We start from the raw sequence: 12,975 nt of genomic DNA, 5'->3' as shown, positions 1-12,975 counted from the left end.
AGAGAGTGTCGCCATCTTGCGCTGCCATGTTTGTACAGAATGGAAAATCCAGCCAACCAGAGAGCACGTTTCAAGAGTTTCTTATAAATAAACAATATAATTATTTAATAGATAAATAATAGAATCGGAAAGCTAGATGTCACTGTTTCCCCCTCATTTTACACACTGGACCTTTAAATCAAGTGATTCAAAATGCTGAACGTCTTTTTATGTGGATGTTATTTTTTTATGTGTTGAATTTTTAAACAAGAACACATACAGACAAACATTTGGCTCACATCCATCTTCAGATTCATATTGGCACAGGCGAGATATTCAAGAGTCACATCCTATACAAGTAAAAATAAATGTACAAAATAAAATAAAATTCACACGTTCTAAGAATTCATTAGATTCACATGACGTCACTGTGTTTCCGCGCCGCCATATTTGTGTCCGAATCAGGGCGATCTGGGCTCAGATCACAGCGTCACGTTACCAGAACAAGTGGAGTAGTAGGAGGAAATCAGCAAGAGACCGAAAATTGACGTTATTTGAAAGATGCCAGGATTATATTGTGCTGTTGGCTGTGATAGCAGTCGCCAAAGAAACCCCGGACTGCAGTTTTATTCCATCCCAAAAGACGTAAAGTTATAGGCAGAATAAATAGTTGACTGCAGGTATCTATCAGTGCAGCGTGGGCTGTGACAAGTCTCACTAAAAGAGTGGATTAACTTTTTTTTTAACAACATGGATATATTGAATTCTGCATTTTGATTACTTTCTTATTAATTACTCACTGATTCTGCATTTAGGGTCTTTTATTTCTGTATAACAGACCGTTGCTAAGGAAAACGGGCCGTTGCTAGGGACGCCGCTCTGATCAGCGGAGCAGGGCAGAAGAACTACCAAGGATTTTTACCTTGTGTTTCATTTTTACCAGCTTCAGACTAATTGTGATGTTAGAGAAATGACGTGTAGCTTGTTAGAGGGAGAGTGGAGGCTCTCTGCCTCCCTCACCGCTGCTGGAAACCAAACCTGCGATCAGAGCGGACAGAGCGGACGGGCCAGCGCTGTGTCACAGCTGTGACCAGCTGTGTCTGTGCCACCGCGAGTCCGTGACACAAACGTGTCCCGTAACCGTCATCTCTTATGACAGACAGGACGACATAAATGCGCACATCGTAACATTTACATGATAATTCATCAATCTACTGATTGATTATCAAAAGCTCGTTGAAAACAACTACACACGAGTCGACCGAGAGGAGGGTGAGGAGCAAACAGCGGAGAAGTGACCGGACTAAGGACTTTGATCAACAAAACGTCTAAAATTAATTAATTAATTAATAAACTGTAATAAGTGGGATAATATAGAGTTAGTCTGTTGTTATAGAGATATAAACCCAGACAGGATGTATGAAACCCTGTCATTTTGTCAAGAAACTGTCATTTCCATCCTGGGGTTTGCATGCTGTCATATGAGGAGAACTGTCAAATCGGACACAAATATGGCGGCGGTCCCTTCGAGGTGACGTCACTGCAACCCATGAATAGCATCATCTTGAACTTGAACCTTAGATGAAACTTTATCCGTGATCCAACTGAGAAGCGTTTGGTGAAGTTTTCTTTTTAACTAGTCAGTGATGGACATATCAGATATGCCATTGCCAAGAGCTGTTATTTCTATTGATAGACAGAATCTTATCAATTTCCCGCCCTATGAGCTGCCATAACTGCTGTACTTTTTATTTTTTTATACGGATGTTAATGATGGCTTTGCTGTAAATGAACTGAGGGTGCTGAGGATATTTGTGAAAAACCGTGATATCTCCCATTCAGCAGAAGCACCTCACAGAAATCCAACTGATTCATTCATAAATTCACCTTGCTATTGAATGGCTAGATTGCTCAGCCACTCCACTTCCCTTAAAAATTCATTCAAAATGACGGTGTGTGTCTCCCCTGTTGCAGGAAACCATGACAACCAAGTTTGAGATGTCCAAGATGGAGTGAAAAAGCGGAAGAGGAAAAGACGGACAAACGGAGGGAAGACGGAGCGTTTGAAAACGGATGGAGAAATGATATAGATGAGTATTTGGTGTAGGAGGTGGAGGCGTCTGATTTAAATTAATGCACACGTGAGGAGAGATGGATGAACTGATGGATGAAAGAGGGAAAGCAGAGAAGAACGAGTGTTTGCTTTACAGAGGCAGAGGTGTCGGTGTGTGATTTAATCCCTGAATTTATGAGCTTTGTAAGCCTTGATTGTACATACACTGGGAGCAAAATCGATCACAGCGACACAGTCCCTTTTTATTTGTTCTTTTTATTGCCTGTTTGTATTTATATATCTCTCTCTATATATATATACAATATATTTTGACAAATGATGTTAATTAATGAGGTTCTTTGCCTTCTCACCGTTTACATGCAAAAATGTGATTTTTTCAAATCTTGTGTTTGTGTCGTCGGACATGTTGTGTGTTCACTGTTGCCACGGCAGTAGCCTCCCCCGTCACTGCTGTCAGGAATCCTTTTTGTTATTTTTACATTGACAGTTTTGTAAAGAGTAAAAAAGAAAAAAGAAGAAACCAAAGCTGTGAATCAGAGAGAAAAAGAACATTTGAAATGTTTTCTAATTCGTACCTGTTGGAATTTAGATTTTGTCATTGAAAGTAATTCATATTGTTGCAGCTTTGGATCCCAGTGCAATTTAGACCATTAAATTGTCCACATTGAATTTCTCCTCATGCACCTACTGATATGTTTGTATTCTTTTATGCTTTGGAGTGAAAGTGATTTGTTTTTTTCTTTGTGTCTTTGTCTTTTCAAACAAAACAAAAAAAAAGTCAGAAAGGACAAAGGATTTACTCCACCTGACAAACTACAGTCTGTGGGAATTCATTATATTTCATCCACTTTCTCATCATTAGCGAACTGCAGTCATTACCCAAAGTTGCTGTTGCTCTTGCTGTCTTGTTGACCTCTGCTGTCTTTTAGTGAAGTGTCTGCAGAACCATGTTGAAGCATCAAACAGACACACACAGTCAGTCATCAGCTTGAAAATCCTCAGTGTTTCCAGGGGACACTAAAAGGTGGCCGACCTGACTTTTGAAGTTGAAAAGCATTGAGCAAGTGTGTAGATTCATCGTGTTTTAAAGAGGAACTATGTAGCCTAAGTCCGGTCGCTTTTCCACTGTTTTGCTAACCCTCCTTCTGGCCATGTGCATTTGTTTACAATGAAGCCGGCGAGAAATCAAATCAGTCAGTAGAGCGGTACATAACGTTATATGATGTTACAACGTGTATATTTGTGTAGCTTATATAATAATAAACAAGAGATTACCGGTTACAGGGCGCGTTTGTGTGGCGGTGCCGCTGAGACAAACACCGGGGCGGCGACGCTGATCTTACAAGTTTGGTTTTCAGCCAAGAGATGCAATTAGTGAAATGCTTGTAGAAGGCAGAGAGCCACCATTGTCCCTCATAACAAGTTTATTATTAAACTATTAAATTATTAAACATTTATTAAACCATCACAATTACTCTAAAGCTGTTTAATTATGGTAAAAATGTAGCATAGTTAAGCTACAAATCCTGCATAGTTCCTCTTTAAAGTTATGTGTGCCTTTATAGTAGCATCAGTGAGATGCCCCCCACCCCACCCATCACTTAGTGTCAACTGGAAACACTTCAGCTGTGCAGTTTGAGGTGGATGATGCTGTTGGCTCTTCTGTAATATGTCCATGGTGCACTGTAGGTGAACTCTGATCCTTGTAAGATTAACATTTGTTTGAAATGACTGCCATTATAACGTTATTATTATCAGTATGTCCAAATTGTTGCTTTTTGAACTAGTGACATTCCCGTCAGTCTCGGCTGCAGTTTGTTTTTAGCGCTGATGTTCCAGTTGTTAAATGTGAACAGGCTAAACTAAAGACACTGTAGCAGTTACTCCGAGCTAAATGCTAAGTAGCCTACAGCCTCATATAGCTGCTAGCATGGCTTTACAGTCTCCAGCCTGTTGGATTAAGAGCTACAGCAGTTACACCATTTCCCCTCACACAGGCGCCTGTAGCCGTAGTCCAAGTACAAGGAAATGCAAGATGTGCAGCTAAAGCTAAAGCCAGGTAATGTTAGCTTGTAAAGATGCAGCGTAGGTATGGTTCGTTGTCTCTGTGTATGTTTCCTGTTTGCATTTAACATAGGGAAAAATCATGGTTTGTAAAAGCACATACGGATATCACACATACGGAAGAGAATTGGGGCCACTGAAAAAAAAAAAAAAAAGTGAGTTCTGACTTTTTTCTTAGAATTATATTACTTCACTAATTATTACTTCAATCTCAGAATTCTGAGGGGAAAAAAGAGATCAAAACGAGGAGTTTTGGAAAAGCTAAGTGTTTTCACACTACATTTATGACCCCGCGTCTGCAAAACCGAAAGTAAAGAAACGCTGGTCGGCTCGCCCAGCATTTCCACCACCACTAATAATAACAAAATAACGATAGAGACAAAACTTTATATTTATCGAAAATGGGCCCATTAACAAGTGTGGGTAACGTAGATTCATCCACATTAATATGAGACTATTTTATTGTCGCGGAATTTTTCGTTCTGCCGACGGAGAAACTCCTCGTTGTCCCTTTAAAGTTAGAATTCTGAGGAAAAAAAAGTCATGATTCTAATTTAAATCTCACAATTCTGACTTTGATCTCACAATTCTGAGAAAAAAAGAATACTGAGATTAAAGTTAGAATTCTGACTTTAAGTTTTGATGTCAGAATTCTGACTTTCTCACTTTAAATGTGTACAGAAAAGAAAAATGAACGATGTAGCCCAAACTTTTTGCAAAATTCTATTTTCGAGTTAATCCGGGATGAAAATGTAGTTTTTTTTTTACATTGGATAATGCAGGTGCTGCTCACGATTCATCATGCCACTGATATTAGATCCGTCATCCGTTGTTTTCCTTACTCCGGTAAACAGCCATTTCTGTACACCTTTAAGTCAGAATTCTGAGAAAAAAGTCCGAATTCAAATTTACATCTCAGAATTCTGAGATTAAACTCATTACTCACTTTTTTTTTTTTTACAGTGACCCTCATCCTCTTCCGTACACACACACTTTACTCCATTGTGTTTTTATTTGCTCACTGGCCACTTACAGTATCTGTTTACACACACACACACACACACACACACACACACACACACACACACACACACATACACACACACACACACACACATTACTCCTCTCCCAGCCTGTGTGTGTGTGTGTGTGTGGTGTTTTTCTATGACAGCAGACATTATCTCTCTGAGTGGCCTCTACAGCCAGCAGCCCGCTCCGCTCTGTGTACATTTGAACATAAAGACTGTTGTGTGTGTGCGTGTGCGTGTGTTTTAAGTGTTGACAGTGACTTGTGTGAGTGGACTAAACGCTCCATACATCATCCTGCTAACCGCAGCCTGCAGTCTGCTGCCTCTCATCAGGAACATCAGATAACATGCCTGTCTTTCTTCTCTCTCAGAAAGGTTTTAGGCTGAAATTATGGATTTCATGATGATTTTTTTTTTTTTTTATCTGTTGATCCTAATCTGAGGTCTTTAATACTGGATATTTTCAGATAGTCAGTCTGAGTCTGTATTTTTCCTTCTCTTTCATGAAACAGCCGCTCTCATAAAATAGACCTACAGTACAGCAGGAGCGGTGAAGCAAATTCACTTTGGCTGAGACAATTTTTGACAGTCAGTATTGTTTCTATAAATCCAGTGTGTAGGATTACGCAGCCATTACAAGTGAAAAATGACTCACTTGCTCGCAGACTGTGCTATAAATTGTCCTGCAAGTGTCAGGATTTGAGAATGAGGCTCTTTTTTCTTTTTTTCCCCACCACATTCAGAACTCATTACATGAAAATCTCTGCCACAGTGCTGAGAGCAGGAGCAGTATTGGTTTATGGGACTGTTTAAAAATGAAACATCTGCTCCTCTGAAGTGTCCAGTTGTAGACTTGAGAAGAGGAGGCAGGAATCACTCCAGCTAATTAGTTGTTGAAAAGCCTTTTGTAATTACTTTTGCTGTTAATCACTTTGAAAAGACAAGGTGTGAGGAGGTTTCATGTCGGAGAAGAAGCGGCCCCTCGGTGAAATGTACTCCGGCTTTGTCGCTCCATCTCTCACAGCTGCCATCTGTCTGTTCTGTTCTGTTGTTGTCCAAAAAGCTGACATTAAAAATTGAGATTATATGAAGTCCTGTGTTGTTTGGTTTGTAAATGAATCAAAAGTTACTAATAAAAATCCTGTAAAGAAGAGAAAATGTGTGTCTGTTGTGCTGTGCCCTTTGTGTGTTGTCCAGGATGCACAACTCTCCAGAAAAAGCAGCAGTTTTATCTCTGGTCTGTTATTGGATTGGCCCTTATCAGCTGCCGTACCTTGACCTCCTGGCTGTATGGACAGTTTAGTTTCAGACCAAAGTGCTTGACAGCGAAGAAACGCCGGCAGTAGAAAAACAACAACATCATCATACAGATACAGAGCAGCTGGGAAGACAATCTATCTACTTTTCCTCCAAGTACAAAAGTAATGTTGCTATGTGGGATATAATATTATATCATTCATTTTCAGGATATACGAGTATAAAAGTTTAGGGTGTACATTTATCAAAACATGCTTAAAGGGATAGTTCACCCAAAATTCAAATTTCACTCATTATCTACTCACCCTCACGTCGACTAAGAGCTGTGAGTATTTTCAGAGTCCTCCGTGTCTTCTCTGAGTTACGGGGGGTCCGTGCAGCAGTATTTGTCCATATAATGGTTGTGAATGGTGCTCACTTTTCTTTGTCCAAAAAGACACACCAAAAAACATCCAAATACCTCCATACTGCTCGTCTGTAATGTCCCTCTTGTATTGTAAAAATTAAATAAGTCTATATTTTAAGCGGAAGCTCCCAGTGTCTCGGTTCACTGCTCTTCCGGTGTGATTTGCACTGACTGGCGGGACAATTTCTCATGTCGGGGCTTCAATACAAGAGGGACATTACAGACGAGCAGTATGGAGGTATTTGGATGTTTTTTGGTGTGTCTTTTTGGACGAAGAAAAGTGAGCTCCATTCACAACCATCAGGATAAAATGCTGCACAGAGCCCCCTGTAATTCAGAGAAGGCACGGAGGACTCTGAAACTTCTCCCAGCCCTTAGTCCACATGAGGGTGAGTAGATAATGAGTGAAATTTGAATTTTGGGTGAACTATCCCTTTAAAATTATATAATAATTGGGGTTACAGAATTATGTTTTTAATTCCTAACTTATATTACATAATATGCACACATAGGCTTGCATTAACATATATTTATCCATATGTATCTCCTGCTGATTATACACTGTTGCCCATAAAGTTGGAATAAAATATATTTTTTACATCTTCTTGTGAGATGATTGTAACAAAGTGATTTTTTTCTTCATAGATAGCGTGTATATCTTCTCCAAACTTTCTTTATCAATCTCTTTCAAACATGTCACTGTGTTTCAAACCACAATTAACCTTTATAATAGGAATAAAAAGAGGAATGTGTCTGAAAACAAAAAATATTGCAAATGAATGGGTAAACGTGTATTTATTCTAAAAAAATCCTCCACAATCGAGTCAGGGGAATTTTGTAAAGCACAGCATTGACTTTTCCTTCATTTGTCTCCACAATTAAATTGTCTGTGCCGTGAGTCAGTGTTATCAGATTCCCATGGAGAGAAGCTAAACCATCAATATTGTGTAGCTTCAATACCTACCACTATTAGCTAAGTGCAGTGTATTGTTTTAATGATACGACTCAACCAGCTATGTGTTAATGTTGCACATGCAGCATGTAGCATCCAGTGGTGATGCTGTTCTGTTCTCTCTGTCCATCTCATCCAGTAATAACAGCTCTATCCTATCTGCCACTCTACTTTACTAAACTCCTCACATATTTAAATCTACTAATGTTCTTTCATCTGATCATGAAGACAGCAGCGTGTCATGTAGGTGTCTTCTCTATATTTAGCAGCTGGTGTCTTTACATTATAATCCTGACATGTAATCCATCTGTTCCTCCTCTTTCCATGACTTTGACCTGAACTGAAGCCTATGAAAGACAAACCTAAATATGATGAACAGCTCTGATATTCTCATTATCAGAGCTGGTGGCAGTGTAACACAGTCGCTCAAGGTGAGACTCATTTATGCTCATCAGACCTGATACGGTCGGTCATCCCTTTTTGTCATTCACACATCTTTAAATGACTAAGCTTTAGTTTTCCAAAGGTTTCTGTGTGTGTGTGTGTCTGTGTGTGTGTGTGTGTGTGTGCTACTGTACACTGGCATTACGGCTGTAATAACATAATCCCAGAGATTTGGCCCGACAGCAAGACAGTATGCTGCCGATTTCAACTGACAGTTGGGAATTATCGTCACCACACATTTTACAGACGGCTAAACAGACGTGTGTTACTACTGCTGCTGCTGCTGCTGCTGCTGCTGCTGCTGCTGAGGCTCAACATGCGGCCTGCGGACCCAACCAGGGACACTGACAGTCACGGTTCAGTGAAGACTGACGTAAAGAACAATTTGGAAGTAAGGGCCCAGAGACATTTACAATCTAACTCAATAATTATAATAATAATAATCTTTATTTTTAGTGCACCTTTACAAGAGAATGTAGCTCAAAGTGCGTCACGATAAAAAATAAAAATAGTCAAATTGAAGTGAATTGATTAAAAACAAAGTCAGTGTTGTTTTCAGTGTTGTTTTCAGAGCCTCTTTGCAGGGTTTCCTGGGCGATTTCACCAAGAGTGCCATTTCTGTCCCCAGCATATTAAATGTATAAAAACATGTAATAATATAATATAAATTGCATTTAATTAATAAACAAAGCACCATACACATGAATCACTGTAGAAATTAAAGATATATAATTTTTAATTACTATAAAAAGGCTTTCAAATCACTGAAACATAGCCTTTGTTGCATGTCCCCAGAGCCAAACGCTATAGTTTACCACAATGCATAATTAATAAAATCCTTCTAAAATCTCTTCTTTTTTTTGCATATTAGTGTGACTTTATATTATATCTACACTTATATAACATTTTTTAAATTAAAACTTAATTATATTTTGGTTAAAATTCACATTTTAGTCCCGTCCCCAGGTTTTCACTCAGTGCTGTTTTACCCAAACACATTCTACACTCTAAAAGTTTGGAACATTCCACCAGTGACATGTTCTGCAGGAAGTGACATCATTTGGGTCTTTTGAAAGTCATGGGAAGACCAAAATTAAATTCTGTAATTTATTTTTCCTGAAATTGAATGATATTGTAGCTATATGTCAGGGTCGGTCACTCTTAAAACTCATTCCTGTTACCTAAATTATCTCTAGACAGTGTTTGTTGATATCAAAAGTAAAATATTCAGTTAAATCCTAAGAATGTGCTCTGTGTGCTCAGGCTATTAGTATAGATGCTATTTGGCTGATTTCACACAATTGCTGATTTTATGCTAAAAACCCATTGCTGTTACCCTCATTGCTGTTACTCATACTTCAAAAATGCAATGATAAAAGCAGCAATAAATTAAATAAAGTAGCCTGAGATTGACCAGTCCTCATTTTGAATGAGTAAATGTGTATATTAAAAAAATCTATACTGAAATGGAATGAAAAATTAAGTTTAATTTTTAAGAGTTACAATGAGCAAATGGCACTCTTTTGGCGGAATGACCCACCCACAGTTGAGAAGCAGTAAAAACACATTTCTTTAAGTGTACAGTTGTATGTATTTAAAGGCCGGGCAGTGGGGGAGCTGAGAGAGAGCTTAGTTGTGAAGGATTATAAAAATGACAGACAGTCCAGTCCCAAACCACTGACAGCTTCAAAAACAAGTCAGAGAACCTTTAAATGTATTGTAGCCAGTGGAGTGAAGGGTAAACGTTCAACTGGCTGCTTTCAATCAGCCCATGGGCTCTGTTTTTACTGGCTCCAGCTGGCTGCACATCTAACAGCCTTTGTCATGCGTAGGTTCTGACAGACAATGAACCTTTAGTAACTACACTCCAACTAGCAGCTAAGGCCAAAGTTACTGAATGTAACGTTCAGTTTAGACCGTGTTAAAGAAAGAATGGACTTTGTTGCATTGTGCTGGAAGTATTCAACGTCCTCTGAGAGTTGTTTTATGTTATATCATGACATCATTATTGCTGATGAATGAAAGTGTAGAGAGCATTTCACAACAGGTTAACCCAGTGTTTTTCAACCTTGGGGTTGGGACCCCATGTGGGGTCGCGTGGAATTCAAATGGGGTCCCCCGAAATGTCTAGTAGGCCTAATTGATAAAAACATTTCTGATAAAAAATATTGGTAACACTTTACTTGAATACGGGTTCATAAGATTGACATAACACTGTCATAACCATAACATGACACCTGTCATAAACATCATTGAATACTTATGACAGCTGTGTCATTCGGTAAGTTATGTCCCTTTTGATGCAAAGTTGACATTATTTGAGATGTCCTTGTTCTGACAACTTGACATAAAGACAACATAATCTATCATAGCAGACCTAATTGCCAACATTTTAAAATTATGTCAAGTTCTCATAACAAGTACATCTCAAACAATGTCAACTTTGCATCAAAAGTGACCACTAGTCCCATAGTTACATTTTGTTGCCGGCCCTAATTTGCTGCCATAGGTCGGGCTCGGTTCGGGCTCGGACAGAATTATTATTCTCATTCTCATTATTTTTTTAAAATGAATGTTTGAAGAATAGCCGATGCTGCTGCAGGTGCTAATGGGGATCAAGAAAAGAAAAGAAAACTGTTGCCATCAACCCATTAACTAACGAAAGAAAATTGTGCAGTTTATACATTTATGAGTAGAATTTGCTGTTTGCTCTCACATCCTCATATAGTTATGATGCTGTTACTGAGCTGTCAGTCGGTTGGTGCGAAAGGAAAATGGCAGCTGCGAAGAAGAAGTTGGAAACTGGGGAGTATATGGGATATTTGAATTATTTAAATTAGGCAAATAAAAATAATGGTTATAGCCTTTTTGTTTTTTGTTTTTAAATCTGGGTTTTCGGCTGGAGCTAGGTCCCAAAACAGCTGCTGTGGTTTGGGCTCGGTTCGGGACGTGGACAGATTTGTTTGGCCTGATCAAAGCTCTAATAATAATGTTTGAACAAAGTTGTCACTATAGAGATCTGTGTAATAATGTAATGTAATGTGTAAAATGACATCATAACCCATGAATATTCAGGTTGGAGCTGCTGCTTTTATAAACTGCTGTGTAGCTGTTACAGTGCGTCACATTTTACAAGGTCACCGACCGTAGCTGTCCAATATGAGATAGTGGAGCAAAGAAAGGTATGAAGTGTAAAGTACTTAGTGGAGTCATCTCCTATTTGGCTTTAATTGAAACCATTTGACACGACCACACTGTGATGCTTGGCAGAAGGTCTGTGTCCTCGCCTCCTGATGGTCTCACTTTTAGATTTCTTGTCTTGCAGTTTCCTTTGTTCATTCATAAGGTGTGTCAGTCAGTAGCTCACATTCAGATCTGCTCACATCCTGGAAACGAGCTCAGCTTTTAAGCTCAAGGACACATTATGACAGGAGGATTCCTCAGCAGAGCACCAGACATGATCTCAATAACGATACCTGCTCTCATATCAGTGGGATCTGATCAGCAAATACAGAAACCGTTATATTGACCTCAGCAGAGTCAGAGATTTCTCTTGAGGAAATATATTATCTTTACCTTTTAAACAATGCAAAACTGGTTATTTGATACATTCAAAGTGATACTGGAGTTAAAATAACTACACGCCTGCTCTGACTAATGCAAACGGTGTAAAAACAATACTGCAGGTGATACAGAAATGAAGCTACAGGAGGAGAGAGCAGTGATTCTGGCTCCTCATCTGCTTCCAAAGGAGACGAGGAGGAGAAGCAGCAGCTCTGAGGACAAACGGCCAGCAAACAAAGGTCAGATTTACATCCATCTAGACTGGAGATGATGAAGAAGAAGAAGAAACACTTTTCATCTCCAAAGGTTAAAAAAAAGATGAATTGGGAAAAGGGAAACGAGGAAACAGAGGGACGGAGCAAAGACTTGTGGAAACTGTCTTATTCTTTCTGGTACTTTGATCAAACATTTTCCCTGACTCCTCCTGCTCACAGGTGTGTACACACAACTTCACTTTTTAATGACTTTTCAAACAAAAAGACTGCACGTTTCTTGTTGATTGATCGATGGCGTCAGGTAACTCACATGCTCACAAGGAGCTGTTCAACTCAGAGATGTCTTTCAAATCCTGTTACAGTAGCTGATCTGGGGGAATGACTGGAAAAAACACAACTCAAGGTCAAAATGTTAGAAGCCATGGATGTAAACACAGTTAAAGGAGAAAGGCTATCTGACATATCTGGCCAGGGATGTGGTAACACTTCCAATGTCTCCAATATCAGCAACAAGTTTGGAATCAGCTGATTTGAACCTTAACCTGCTCTATTCAGCCCTGACTCCACAACGCTCTGGTGGACAAGTTGTAACCTGCACATTCACCACGCTATGAGATAAAAAGGAATTTTTACGGATTACGAGACAACACAACTTGTCCACCAGAGCGTTTTGGAGTTGTTGGATTGTGTATTTGATGAGTTTGATGAGGGAAACCAAGAAATCCCATGAGCCTCCGTAGCGTAGCTCTGAGCAGCTCACGGCTCTGCTCCGCTGTTCTACAAACAGCTTGCACTGATAATTAAAGGTGATGAACCTACTGATATGACTATAGGGATTAGGGGAATGAGCCAATTTTCCAAAATGTTGAACTATCCCTTTAAGCTTGTTCATCACTACAACAACACAGCGATTTTTGTGTGCTTCATAGCAGCCACAGGGAACTAGTTTGACTTGCATTTTGAACACACTGACTTGAAAGCTAACATAAACC

At 39.2% G+C, this 12,975-nt stretch overlaps 1 protein-coding gene across 2 annotated transcripts in view; it reads left to right on the top strand.

Moving 5' to 3' along the window:
• LOC310995926 (transmembrane protein 87A) overlaps nucleotides 1-3,236 on the top strand; it is a 45,533-nt gene extending 42,297 nt beyond the window's left edge. For both annotated transcript variants that reach the window (XR_014595863.1, XM_083985138.1), the window contains one exon: nucleotides 1,954-3,236. Coding sequence is in view for 1 of the 2 variants with exons in the window: in XM_083985138.1 (XP_083841264.1) it covers nucleotides 1,954-1,995 (42 nt within the window). In the remaining variant the exon portion in view is untranslated. The remainder of the gene's footprint in view (nucleotides 1-1,953) is intronic.
• Nucleotides 3,237-12,975: the final 9,739 nt, after the last annotated feature.

This window comes from Trachurus trachurus, assembly GCF_905171665.1.
Source record: "Trachurus trachurus genome assembly, chromosome: 13".
Lineage (NCBI taxonomy): Eukaryota > Metazoa > Chordata > Actinopteri > Carangiformes > Carangidae > Trachurus > Trachurus trachurus.
The sequence above is the reverse complement of the archived record's forward strand: the minus strand, read 5'-3'. Positions and strand labels throughout refer to the sequence as shown.